At 42.5% G+C, this 13,277-nt stretch overlaps 1 protein-coding gene and 2 long non-coding RNA genes across 12 annotated transcripts in view; 1 reads left to right on the top strand and 2 right to left on the bottom strand.

Moving 5' to 3' along the window:
- CIT (citron rho-interacting serine/threonine kinase) overlaps positions 1 to 2,080 on the bottom strand; it is a 72,366-nt gene extending 70,286 nt beyond the window's left edge. For 5 of the 9 annotated variants that reach the window (XM_087768686.1, XM_087768688.1, XM_087768692.1 and 2 more), the window contains exons 1-3: positions 1,958 to 2,080; positions 1,452 to 1,577; positions 546 to 687 (exon numbers count right to left, since the gene is read on the bottom strand). In XM_087768686.1, coding sequence (XP_087624812.1) covers positions 546 to 687; positions 1,452 to 1,547 — 238 coding nt within the window. In that variant the 5' untranslated portion in view covers positions 1,548 to 1,577; positions 1,958 to 2,080. The remainder of the gene's footprint in view (positions 1 to 545; positions 688 to 1,451; positions 1,578 to 1,957) is intronic. The other 4 variants (XM_087768690.1, XM_087768693.1, XM_087768691.1 and 1 more) reach the window with 1 other exon arrangement.
- Positions 2,081 to 3,273: 1,193 nt separating this feature from the next.
- Positions 3,274 to 13,040, top strand: LOC148054399 (uncharacterized). Of its 2 annotated transcripts, XR_015707217.1 has the most exons (6): positions 3,274 to 3,412; positions 3,887 to 3,984; positions 4,288 to 4,470; positions 4,656 to 5,878; positions 7,333 to 7,600; positions 12,881 to 13,040. It is a non-coding gene; the product is annotated as an uncharacterized LOC148054399 (long non-coding RNA). The 2 variants fall into 2 exon arrangements; XR_015707219.1 differs by lacking the exons at positions 7,333 to 7,600; positions 12,881 to 13,040 and adding an exon at positions 6,358 to 6,974.
- Positions 4,464 to 12,160, bottom strand: LOC148054400 (uncharacterized). Its single transcript, XR_015707220.1, has 3 exons — positions 12,032 to 12,160; positions 5,328 to 5,489; positions 4,464 to 4,702 (listed from the first exon to the last, which is right to left on the bottom strand). It is a non-coding gene; the product is annotated as an uncharacterized LOC148054400 (long non-coding RNA).
- Positions 13,041 to 13,277: the final 237 nt, after the last annotated feature.

Here is a 13,277-nt window from a genome sequence, read left to right as displayed (position 1 = left end):
CATCATCAGTAAAATACTCTGTCAGAAATCATATTTCTGAAGCACAGAATTACTATTTACAAGTTACACATGCAAAATTTGTGTAACACGTGGAAGCCAAAAGATTTCTTCAAGCTGAAAGAGCCAAGTATTACCAAGTTCCTTTCTAGATCCCCCCCCCCCCCCCCCATACCTCTAGTTACTGTCCTGCTCTCAACTTCTGACATCCTATTGTGCGGACTTGGAGCTTTGCCTTATGCAGTACTCAGGCACTGTTAAAGTGCCTCCTCAACTATAAATACAGTACAGGCTAAGAAGGATGCACATTCGAGTCACAGCACTTCAAAAGCCACTTGGCATTTGACCTTTTTGGACCTGAACAAAGCCCCACTAAGATTGCCAAGGTCCCCTTTGCAATGCTGAGTCTGTCCACAAGAAGTCTGATGCTCAAAGTCCTGGCTTACAATCATTACTGAATCAAAGCAACTAAAGCATTATTTAAACATTCAGATCCTTAAGCACTACCTTATAAAATGACACCTGAAAATTGGTCTCAACAAACTTACACTTCTTGACAAAGTTGCCAACGTGTTTAATTTTCATTAAAGCGGGGTTTCTGCATTCTTCAAAAAGAACGAATAAAGAATCAAGGATGCCTTCCCGGGAGAGAGGAGACATCTGCTGTTGAGTCACAAAGAGTGGCTTCCCCTGGAAAAAAAAAAAAAGCAACAGCAGATGGAGTCTCAGACAACAATGAAAACCCTCAAATCAATAACATATGTATAGAGCAATTATATATTATCCATTTAAAAATCACTACTTCAGAAATTAGAGAAACGATGCAGAGGTGTGAGGTAAACATATCAACTCGTTATATCTATCTGTAATAGTTGTTACAGGTATTTTACTTTTCGACAAAGCAATCCTTTAAGGATTGTTAAAGTTCAAATCACAGCTTTCTTGAAACTATCTACATCCTACTGATGACTCTGATCTGACTAGCTTTTTTCTTGACATTGTACCATGTGGGTTTTTTCATGGTACAAATAGTTTAAGCAATCAGTATCAATATTAGCTCTAGAAGGAAAAGCTGCTGAACCTCAGATAACCAAACAGCAGCTGGTTAGGTAAATCCATCCCACGGCAAACCCCCAGCTACACCACCCATGAAAAAACTGCAGATTACAGGACATTGAACGCAATATTCCTTCTTTACGTGGGAAAATCCACTCCGGCTAAAACATTAACAGATGCACATAAACGTAAGACCAGCTACTATCCACTGGACTTTGTGCAAACTAGATTCCCACTTTGAACTTCAACAAGTTATCCCCTTCTTCTACCCCCTCCTCCAAGGGGCCACACAAGCACGCTTTGCGTGTCCACACAAACAAGCAAAACTGTATTTTGATACGCCGGGTACGGACACAGAGGAAACTGAGATCGGTAATCCCATGCCAGATGCTCTTTACCTGAAAGAGAAGATTTAGCCGAGAAATTCGGCTGGTGATGGGCTCCATCGGTCCTGCCTCTACCGGATTTCGGGCGCCGCATTTGAACTTCAACATCTTTACAGATTATTTTGTAGAAAAGATCACCTGAAAAAGAGAACCAGGACTTTCAAGCAGAGACAATAAAAAAAGAGGGATGAAGGGAGCATAATTTAAGCAACATTTGTATTTCCTTGGAGACAAAAGTTATTAAAGCTAGCAGGTTTGAGCGCATCCGGAGCCTAACAGCAACGACTGCGTTTTCTGGGCAAGGCGGGGAGAGGGAAAGGCGCAGACGGGAAACAAACCCCGACGGCGCAGAGCCCTCAGACGGCGGCGGCGGCGGCGTCTGCGCCCCGCGGAGCGGCTGCCCGCGACGCAGGAGCCCGCGCTGCCGCTGCCGCCGCCGCTCCGACCCCCGGCCACCCCCCGGCCCGCAGCCACCCCCGGCCCCCGCGCCGCCCTCCCCACCTGCCGCCCCGCTTTACCGCCATCCAGGTTTGAACGGAGCCCGCGGCGTATCCCGGCGACCATCGCTTCCGATGACGCGCGGCAGGCGCCCCCGGCTCGGCCAATCCCGAGGGCGGGCTGGCGGAAGAGCAGTCGTGACGAGGCGCGGCCTCCCTAGAGGCGCGGCTGAGGCCCCCTGGGGACGTCAGCTGTGCGTCACTCCCCCGGGCGGGGCGGGCGGTTAACGGTTTTAACCGTCGAGTCGGCGGTCTGCCCGGCCTGCCCGCCGCGGAGGGGGCCGGGGCCGCAGGAGGGCCGGGCCGGGCCGGGGGGGAGCCGTCCTCGCTCGGCCGGGGCCCCCGCGGGGCCTGAGCTGCGCCGGGCCGCGGCTGCCGGGTGCCGTCCCTCGGGGGCTGCTCTGCTCTCACGGTTTGGTTCCCGTAAAGCGTACGCCACTTGTCCTGTATTTTACCTCCTCTTCTTCTTTTTTTTTTTTTTTTTTTGTTTTTTTTTCTTCCCCTTCTCTTTGCCAGGTCTTGAAAGGCAAAAATGACTCATTCTTAATAGTTCTGACTGGAGCTGGTTCAACCGTAGACTAGGCGTCATGGTTGGCAGCAGCTACCTGCCGGGTAGGACAGCCAGAGGGGAAACAAAAATGTTTGCAGCAGCTTTTAATTTTCCTCTCTAAAATGCTTATTTGACCTTTATGTTGTCGTCATCCCCCCCCCCCTTTTTTGGTGATCTGTGTGGCCGTTTTATTCCTATATAGGGTAATTAGCTTTCAAGTGAAGCATTGGTGAAAATGTTCCAGCTCGGCATCCCCTCGGAAGTGCCGACATGCCATCCATCAAAATGCTAAGCGGAATGCAGCGTGACCTTGTTTAACAATGGATCAGTACAGCGATGTCCGCGGCGGAGATCAGCATGAAGCGGTGATGCTATCTGCAAACATCCCAGCTCTGCAAAACACAGGATGCTATTTCAAAGTGGACTTCATTGCTGCACAGTGTCTTGGCAGGATTTAAGCTGGCAACAGAAGTCTAGGTGATGGGGTTCCTTAAAAATAATCACGTTGCTGTGTAGTGACATAAAACAAGATGTTTTGCTATCCAGCAATCCTTTTAATTATGCTAATACGGGCTTGGCATCTAGCTGATAAAGTAATGCACTGACGGATTTATTATATCATGACTTTATACAAATCATTTTACAGATTTGTGCTTCCTTCCACCTCTTCCAGTCCACCCCTGGAACACTGACATATTTTCGGTGTATTTCTCGTCTCAGACTTACATATCTGGGTTCATTTCAAGTTATTAAACCTGAAAGAATTTTTAAAGTCTAATTTATTGTCCACCACCTGCACTGCCAATTTGCTTTTTGGATTCCATTCAGGACACTGTCATTGTCTATGTCTCATCCGCAACTGCATTGCACAGGAGACATCAGCTCTTAAAAAGAAGTGCGATAAAGAGCTTCCTTTTCATAAACAGGTCAGTTTTCATGCAGATGCATTTTAGTAAAATACCACATCCTGCCTTGATAGCTGGAACCTACCATGTCTAAGGGTACTCTCTGCTAGAATCTGGACAAGTCTCGTCTGCCATCCAAACTAAGAGGGGAACTTGAGGCTCCTCTGCCCTTCCCCTTCTCCTGCACAAATGCCATTAGCCCCCTCTCCTTTAACTGCCAAAATTACTGTTAAATATCCACGCTGTTTCTAATGCCACTTGAGAAATGACCGTGTCTGTACGTTAGTTTAGATTTAGAAAGTGGGAGAAGCGAAAGAGCTGAGTTCTCTTTCTGACAGCTCCTTCCCATATTGTGTCCAAATAACAAGGTGCGGCTGATTCTCCTTCCATCTTTTCTGCAGGATGGTGTAGAACAGCTCATCACAAACTGGACGAGGAGATGGGTCATTAAAGGTTTCACCTCGTCCGCATTAAGTTACTCTTTCCCTTCTACAGCACGAACACTACTTCAGGGTCTCCCACACCGTAGCCCGAATCGGTTTCACCGGCCAGGTGCGTTGCACGGCGCTCCTTGGCGAGCAAGTCTGCCTCAGGTAACTGGCCTCTCAGCCGCCCAGCAGCTTCGACTACACTATGAGTTCAGTTGCTACGATTTTCATGGTTATAACTTAATTTTCCCAAATAAGGATTTCCTTGTTTGTGTACTGTTGAGTGCTTGCAAGCAAAGAAGCTGGCTGTTAAAAGCATTCTTTGGGGCAGATTTGGTTTTCCTCAGAATTTCAGTGAGGGCTCAGTTTAGATCCGTTTCCCTTCAAGAAGGCCCTTAAGCACCTATTTCGCTAGAAGCAGCCATGTGATAGAAGATCACTTACTGTTTTTTCTTTGCTGTGTAAAAGACTCGCATAAACAAGAACATCTACTAGCAAAATGAAATAGTTGCAAGAAAGTATAGCTGCACCAGAGCTGTTATCAAACATTAAGAAAAGAAGCTGAAGCGGTAGACGGAGGGAGGAGAGGAGAGAGAGAAAAGCTGTGCAGTTTCAGCGATAAAACCTCAGTACCCATTTCTGATGTCTCAGGTAAAAAATAAATACCTTTTCCGAAGAGCCCGTATTTCGTTTTTCTTTAAATTGGTGGTCTGAAGTCTTCAGAGTGAAAGTGGAGATTCCTTCCTACTTTTGATATTTTTATCGAGAGCAATCTTGATACTACTTCTTTGTCTTTATAACGGTCAAATTATATATCGCTTCTTTTTTCTTGGCAGCTGCTCCTGTGGATCAACTCACTAAACTTGAAGGATCAGCAGCAGACCTGCAATTGTACAAAACAAGGGTTTATTCCCTACTATTAAATTAATAGGTCATTCAAAAGCCTAACAGAATAAATAGCTCTATGATTTTCCCTAAACAGGGCCCAATACAGTGCTCGACGTGTTTTGACATCTCACCATGCACTGAATTGGTTACCATCTGTTTGGCATTTTTTTATTGTAAGAGTAGGGGTTTCCTTTTATTTCCTCGGCCAAAATTCTCCTCCCTCGTGCTGTTGCATAGTGCGCCAAGGTGACCGCGTTCCAAAGACTGCGTGTCACCGTGACACCCTTCAGGCTTGCTCAGGGTCTAAGCCACTAAGTAAAGGTAAAAGTAAAAGATCAGGCATGGAGGTATGCCAGCTTTTTGCCAAGAACCTGGCACTCAGGTTCTCATCCAAACTAACATCACCATATTTTAATGGGCAGAGCGATGCCAACCCCCCAACACCATCGGGCTGTGAACTTCCGTATTTACAACAGCATCACTTTTCAATATCTCCATCTTTGGAGCAGCAAGGCTAACTTCCTGAGATTGACATGCGGCTAGAAGGTAATAAAAAAGGCTTGTGCTATCACAATTCTAAGAGCTGAGCATGACCAAAACCCTCCTATTTTTTGTCCTACCTTGGAAATCTCTTCAGCTCTGTCCTTTTAATGCTAATCCATTCATGCAGACTGGTAGCAGTTTGCAACGTAGGCTTCCAGAGCATGGGGACTCCAGAAATAAATCGTGTTTGTCAGTGATTCTTTTGTTGAATGTTACGGCTGGCCTTCACCGTAGCTGATCTATATGCGTATGAAAACAAAAAATGAATTCTCCCTTGGCAGCTCTATTCCTTTCTCTAACTCGCCAGTATTTAAAAGATCCTGTAATAATCCAAGCTCTTCCATCTTTTTTCCTAGCCCTAACCCTGATCGTAGCTGGGTTATCACCTTCTGCATCAAAATAAAGGGTTAAACTTGGCTGACTGGAATACTGTCATAAACCCTTGCTAACGGCAGCTCTCACCATTGTTGAATAGGGCTAAATAATCCCTAGATCCTAGGCACATTTTTTTCCGCTTTGTTTTCCCAAACTATCACAAAATATCCACCTTCGATGCAAGAGTCTTGCGCACTACAGGGGATGTAAATATTTGCACAATACGTCTTCAGGAATGACAGTTATGGAAGAGGTAAGTAAATTCCGTTTCAGAGAAGATATGAAGGCAAAGAGAAATAATCGCCAGGAAAACAATTATATTGTCTTCCCTTCTGCAGTATTTTTAATTTCCTCCTTAGAATTTTTGGGAAAAGAACACTCTGCAATCATTCTCCTAGGATAAGCAGGGAGGAAATGAAACCGTAAAAGACCTAAAGGCTGTTAGGTGTTTCTTCCGTAGACTTCCACTAGAAGTTAGGTGCAGAGCTACACCTGATCATATTCTTCAAGGTTATTTTGATTGAAATATTGAAGGCCTTTTTTGTTTGTATTAGCAATATGCTAATAACAGTATTATAGAAGTGCTAATGTTCGCTGGGGGGCTATACTTTATTTTTATTTTCTTTATATTTGCAGAAGTAAAATCCATTAAAAGTGCTTTAAATACACATGGTAGCCTTCCTATTAGATACACAGCCATCATCTATCTGTTACTTATTTCTAAAAATGCAGACAGACATGCGTGCTGCTCCTCAGGCCTAATCCCAGCTCCGAGGGCTCCTCGTGCAGCACACGCCGTGCAGCGAGTACCCGTGGTTTCTCCCCAGACTCTCCCACCATACAGCCCTGTGCTGAATTGCTCTTTAAGGCCCAACATAATCACGCTGAATTTCTGGTGTGACCAAAACGGAATGGTAACTGAATTGGGTCACTAACAATCCTTTTTATATGCGAACTGAGCATTTAACCACATGAAAATGAGGGGGTTTTTAATCCTAATTGTCCTCCACGTTATTTTTTTTTAATACTTATCCTAATACAAATACTTCATTACTTACTGGTGAAATAATTTTTTAATTTTTAGATGCAGTGAAAAGCAAATGATCTTTTACTTATCTCAGCTTTAGGCTGCCTTTGTGCTATCACAGGAACACCCCTGATTCCACAAAAATTGTTTTATAGAAAGCAATTTATTAAACCTCACGATCTGTCAAGACACATGAATATTGATGTGTTCACATTAACATCTCCTGGAGCAGCTGAAAACTAAATTTTTCATGACTTAATGGGAATTATATGTTGCAGAGCAACAAGTGATGGGGCCTAATTAAAGCAAAACTGACAAAGTATCTGAGCAACTATAATAAACGTTTTGTTTTAAATGTAGCTACAGAACTACTTGCATGTTTTCATTGATGTGGAAAGGAAGGCGATGTTGAACTCTGTTTTAGAAGATAAAGCCTAGAATGGGACAGGCACGGTTTATCATCTGGAAATTGCATATAACAAAATACTCGATTACTCTGGAATTTAGATATGGTAATCATGTAAAAGATGGCCACACCCAAGTATATTTTACCTAGATTGCAGGAGAAGATATGAACTGAGATACCTTTATAGTGAAGATACCAAATTCTTTTGTGAGCACAATTAAAACTTATTATTAGAATTTAATCTTACATTGGTCCTAAGACAAATGAATTCTAGATGTTCACAGGAGGACTCCTCCATGCCTTCAATCAACAAACCACAATTTGCTGGCTTGTGGGATGGTCATCGGCGCTTCGTTGCCATGTGTTGGAATTCCATTTAGAAACCTGGCATTCCCCACCCTCCTGTGGGCCGCGGAACATTGTGTATCCTGATTTGTGGTGAAAGAATTTCTGACTCAATCCAGTCCGTGCGCTATATTCGGAAACTGGAAATTTGACCGTCATCAAGGGAAAGAGCCCAGAAAGATTCATTCTGTCTTAATGTAAGTAGTAGGCTCTTAGTGGATCTCTGTCCCTGAGACCGGCCAGAAGCAGAGGTGTGCCAGACAGACATCTCCCTATCCAATATTGATGAGCAGCAGAGCCATGCATACCCATAAATCTCTTTGGCTGACTTCCAGAAAGGTGTAAGAATGTGAATTCATTTAGGAGTTAGCTAGATGGCGTTGAAAGACGTTCATATGTCGCTATAGCATTGTGATTTGGGGGAGAACAGGTCTAGTTATTGTTTGGAGTTTTCTGGAATACAGAAGGTTAGGTTGATGTTGAGACTACACTATATAACAAAATGGCAGGCGGCCATCTGGGGAGGGAAAGCATTGCTAAATCAGTTTTCCACCGGAGTGGAAAGCATCCCCCTTTTTGAAACAGGGATGTTTGGCAGTTTGTTTTTTTAAAAATAGGTCAGTTCAGTGCCAGTTACAAACTACAGTTTAGTGGGGAAGAGCCTGCTCATATCAAATCCACACACTGAGGCAGTTGCTCCAGTCGTCCCTGCTGCAGAAGTCATTGGGAAGTATAAGGTGCTTTCCTGCAGCCCAGCGGTGGCTGGCAGATGTAGCCACAACGTACTATGGAGTTCCAAGATTTGTTATGTAAAAGCAAAATAAAACCACTTGCCCTTACCTACAGTTTAGTAGAACAAATACTGTCAGACTGAAGCATCAAAAATAAGTATTAAAATAGATTAAACAAAATATGTCTGTTAAAATTATGTAAGCTCTTTTTAAAAAAACAAACAACTTTTCACTAACTCTGGTGAATGAAGATACAGAGGTAGACTTGGCTTCTTCACATAACTGAACTTGAAAGAAATTCTATCTTTTTTCGTTTGAAGATTTATTCAAAAAATTCTAGTAAACAGTGATCTGTGCACTGCAGCCTTATAGGCATGGCGGCAAGAATGAACAGGGTAGAAAAGAACAACAGTAGCGCTTTGTTCAGAGTATAAATAAAAGCATCAGATGAGGCAATGACAGCTTGAATGTAGAAGGACTCTTCCAGGTAAGACTAAAAGAGATTTAGATATGATTGCCTGTCTATTTTTTAATTTGGAATCACGATTTTGGTACTTTACAGATTTAAGATGTTCTTGCTCTGAGTGGGAGTGTTCATTCCTGTCTTGAAGAACTCGGCAATGACAGCCTACATGTTACTTTATTTAATTCTTCTAGAATTAGTTCTATACTGTTTGCTTGGAGGCCAAGAAATACTTTACAGTGACTATTGTGGGATTCTGATTTTTAAACAGCTTTTCCATGTTAAGAATTGTGATGAATAAGTGATTAAGAGAGAACACTGACAAAGAGTGAAGTAACTTAATGTTCATACAGGGACTGAATGACAATTTCTGGCTGCTCTGGAGGTCCCTGCATGGGCAAGTCGCTCTTTTTGGAGCACTGCTCACCATTCCTGACGTGGTAGTGGCCTGGCTCACATTGTTTTCTTACACTTTTAAATTTCCTTTACTACCTGGAAGGAAAAGGCTACAAAACCAGTCTATTCTTCCTCAAACAGAAAAAAAAAAAACAAAACAAAAAACCCATGGTGGGAGGTTGTTGCAGTGTTCATGGTCTGCCAAGGAATTGCATGTAGCCATTTTTAGCCAAAGGCTGGCTACTAAAATACAAGTCTTGAAAGAGGAACGGAAACTCCATGAGTTTCTGTGGAATAAACACTTCCTGCAAAAAAAGGTTAAGGCTACTTTTCTTTTTTCCTTTGTTTTTAAAGTACTGCAGATGGACTTAAAGTTTTAAAAATCACTTTTTAATAAAAGGCAGGTTTATGCTACTGTTTCAAATTCCTCTATAATTGAATGAATTACCTAAGTACTACGGTAGAATATTTTCTACTTTCTGCTCTTCCCATCACTCGGCTATCCAGTTTTCCTTAGAGCAACGAGTCTTGTGCATTGAGTCTCTGAAATATTGAAATGGCTCAGATGCTGCATTTATGAATTGTGCCGGTGGATGAAAACAGCAAACAGCAATTACCTTCTTGGAAACGAAGGGAGAGGTGCAAACTTGTCGGGGCATAGTAAATATTACAATTCTCAAACCTTTTAAACATGAAGCGGAAAGTAGTCAGCTTTTCATATCAAACAATTATCAGAAAAAGCCTAACAGCCAGCCTCAAAATGACAAAAAACAAACAAAAAAATCTATTTTAAGTAATTGTTATTTGCTAACAACCTTTCTAAAGCACCAGCTACCACTTAAAATCCTCCAGAAGACAGCGGTAAAAGCAGCGAAGGAGGCTGGGTTCTGCATCAACTCAACCCACCATGAACAGATATTAGGAAATAAAGATTGTACATTCTAGAATACAGGATGCTGGAATAAAAGAGTATTTGCACACAGGCTGTGCAGTTTGTTGCACCTCTGTCCTCTCTATATTCTCCTGGGTTTCGCTCTGATGCCTTTCAGTACCCCAGCATCAAAGTTCCTGTGAATAAGAACAGCTATTTTTCTCTTGGAAAGGGCTCTTTAAACCCTACTGGTTTTCTGTTTTGACAAGCTGGGATTCTTCAGCACCACGCTGAGCCAGAGGCACAGACAGGCAGTGCTGGCAGCGGTGTTCAACAGCTGTGCAGAGCCAGCTAAAGGATGGCTATTCTAGAGCCAGCCTTCCCACCTTATATGTAGCCTCCTGGGGAAAAAATGCCATCTAGGCATCCAAAAAGAGGCAATAAAGAGGCCGATACAAGGTATTTGTAAATGAGGAACGTGCAGGAAGAAGCCCGTCTCGCCACCCTGCTGTCAACTGCCCAGCTGCGGTATGAGCAGGAGGGCACACAACTCCCACGGCGTGAATCGGGAGTACCGACACAGCAGAAAATGGCAACTGCTAACTAACATTTTCCTTTCCATCCCTGTCAAGTCTTTTGTAAGGGGCCATTTCTGCCCAAGCTGCATATAAATTGTACGTTGTTAGTAGATTGATGCTCTCTTGCTTCATCTGCACAGCGCTTCATGCCAAATCCTGCAGGACTTCAATCGTAAAGAAAGAAATAATCAATAAGCCTGGGCAGCTTGTGACGCTTAGTGACAGATTTTCACTGCCTGTATGGCTATATTTTAATTTAGACAAAAATAGTTAACACCGCACTTGCATGCAAAAAGAAGTCATCTGCTTCTTATCTAATGTGTAATTCAATAATTCCTATAATTGATCTTCATTGACAGTTTATGCAAGCTCACTCACCCACACTGCACATATTGTGCTTCCTGACATAAATCCCAACATAGACTATGATATTTCAACAGAGGAAGCTTGTTAAATCAGGTCAAACAAAATAAAGAATCAGAATCTGCTGCAAGTCCTTGCAGCTGTCTGTCTTTTCACCCTCTTCCCCCCCCCCCCCCCCCCAAAAAAAAGAAACCCAACTACTGGTATTTTTGTAATGGCCTAAAAATACAAAAACCAGTTTTGTTAAATGTTGATAGGCTTCAGAATTAAAATGCATCATCATTTTTTCCCTAGATGCTGGACTATTACTGTTGATCAGACACAACTGCCAGTCTTTATTGTTTCCACGTGGTTTGATTTTCCCTGGAAGTGCCATATATATTCTAATGATCTGCTGAATTAAAAGAATGCTAAATCGGTTCCCAACTGATGAGATGCTATTTCTGAGATAGGCCAATAAAGGACATTTTCTTTCACAGACAAAGCAACACAAAAAATATGGAGGTGATAATGGGTCTTCAGGTGTCTGAAAGAGTGGTATGTCATTTCAGAGAAACACAAACAATAGATGCATTTTCCATTTACAATAATTGTAAATAAAGAGGAACGTAACGTTTCTGTTTTATAAACTCAATCACTTGCCTAGCCAGCATTCTCCAACTATTTCAAATTACTCTTATTCTCCAAAGAAACGAGATATACGAAGAGTTTAACAGACTAATGACTAATAGATACAATTAATGGTAGCAGAAAGCCAGACAAAGTTAAATAGAAGCATGCTAAAATACCAGACACAAAGATCATTTCCAGAGCATATGCTAGCACAGGGGAACCCCTGGTTTAATTTTCTGTAAATACAAAGAAAACTCCAGCTTTTTAAACACAGCATTATTTGTAGCTCAGAGCAAGGCATTTTTCCAAAGATGTGGATTCCTTTATTACAGATTCTCTTTCCAACTGCAAGACCTAATTCTACCGCAGCTGAGCAAATGATTCCCATAAATAACCTCCTTCACCCACAAGCCTGTTCCCCCATCAGCCGGGGTAGGCTCTTAGGCTAACTACCGACTCTGCTGCTGAATGATTTTCCAATTCCTGATGGCTACAGCACTTCAGGTTAGTTATGCTACGCCTTATTGAGCTAGTATGTCATCAGGAGAAAAAGGGAAGCAACCAAGGGTGACACATGTGCAGATGCAATAAAAGTCACGGTAGCCTGCTCTTACCCTTCATGCCCACAGCAAGCTCCTAGGGAGGCTTCTGCACAGGAGGGGGATGTTGGTGTGCTCCGAAGAGTAAGACAGTATTTCATGAGCTCTGCAGACGTATCATTTTATGTGGAAGCATCTTCTTTTTCCCGCAGAGTAACTTCTGAAACACTAAACAAACAAAAACACTTGAAGGGCAAACTCATAAATATTTCCGTTATTTGTATACGGGTTACTCTTTTGGAGTTAAACATAAATCTGGGGAAGCAATATTCATCTATTTGTGCCATGTCCTTGAATCAAAACAGTGAGGGCAAATATAAAAATTAATTAAATTCTTCAAATAAGGCTACATCTGACACTACCATAAAAGAGGATGATTAAAATAGGCAAAAAATATATTCATTTAAACTAAGATTTTTTTTTTTTAATAGTAAAGTTTCTGAAAGAAACCAGATACCCAAATATGTGGGAGATAATGCAAGCTGGCCCACAGGACTGAAATAATGCACGTAGGAAGACTTTTGGTGACTCTTCCTGCCCAACAAGGCTGATTTCATGGGGTTCAAAAGATCTTGTCAGGCAAAGGTCTGGAAGCTTTGTAAAACAACCTGATGTCCAAGAGAGAGGAGGATCACAGTCCAAAGCACAACAGGTATGAACGGGCCATCAGCCAAACCGAGCTCTGCTGGAGAGCCCGGATTCCTGCAGAGTTTTATCATAGTCTCTGCATCTGAGATGAAAGGCCGTCAAGTAAGCAAAACATGCACGCGATCTGTATATCCTTTTATAACAGCACGTCAAAGTATTCATCGATCCCCATGAATAATATTTGGCTTCACGTTTGTCACATCTCTCGTTTGTCAGGTTGCAGGCCGCGCTGCTTTCCCACACCCCATGGGAGAAGCTGACTGTGAACGCAGACTGAGGCTGCACTAAACGTTCATCACCGTCGTTTCCGATGAGACTGAGCTTGCCTAGCCTCTGCAGGCACGGAATGCTATCAAGCAAAATTTAAAGATGAGAAACAAGAATGGAAGATATGTTATTAAGGTAATGTTCATATCTGAATTTCACCCCCATATAGCTCATGCGTGGGTGAAATTAGATTTAAGCAGCTAACTGAATGCTGAATATGTTAGTGACAAATATGGTCTATGCTCTTCCTAAAATGTCTAGAAGTGTGCAAAGCAATAATACGGGAAAAGGCAAGACAGAAAGACAAAGGAAACTTTTAATCTTAAGGTTTATTTTTAGGTCATGT

Source organism: Nipponia nippon, unplaced genomic scaffold (assembly GCF_047370975.1).
Source record: "Nipponia nippon isolate SJK-2023a ecotype South Korea unplaced genomic scaffold, ASM4737097v1 scaffold_30, whole genome shotgun sequence".
In the NCBI taxonomy this organism is placed as follows: Eukaryota; Metazoa; Chordata; class Aves; order Pelecaniformes; family Threskiornithidae; genus Nipponia; species Nipponia nippon.
This window is presented reverse-complemented; position numbering and strand designations above follow the sequence as displayed.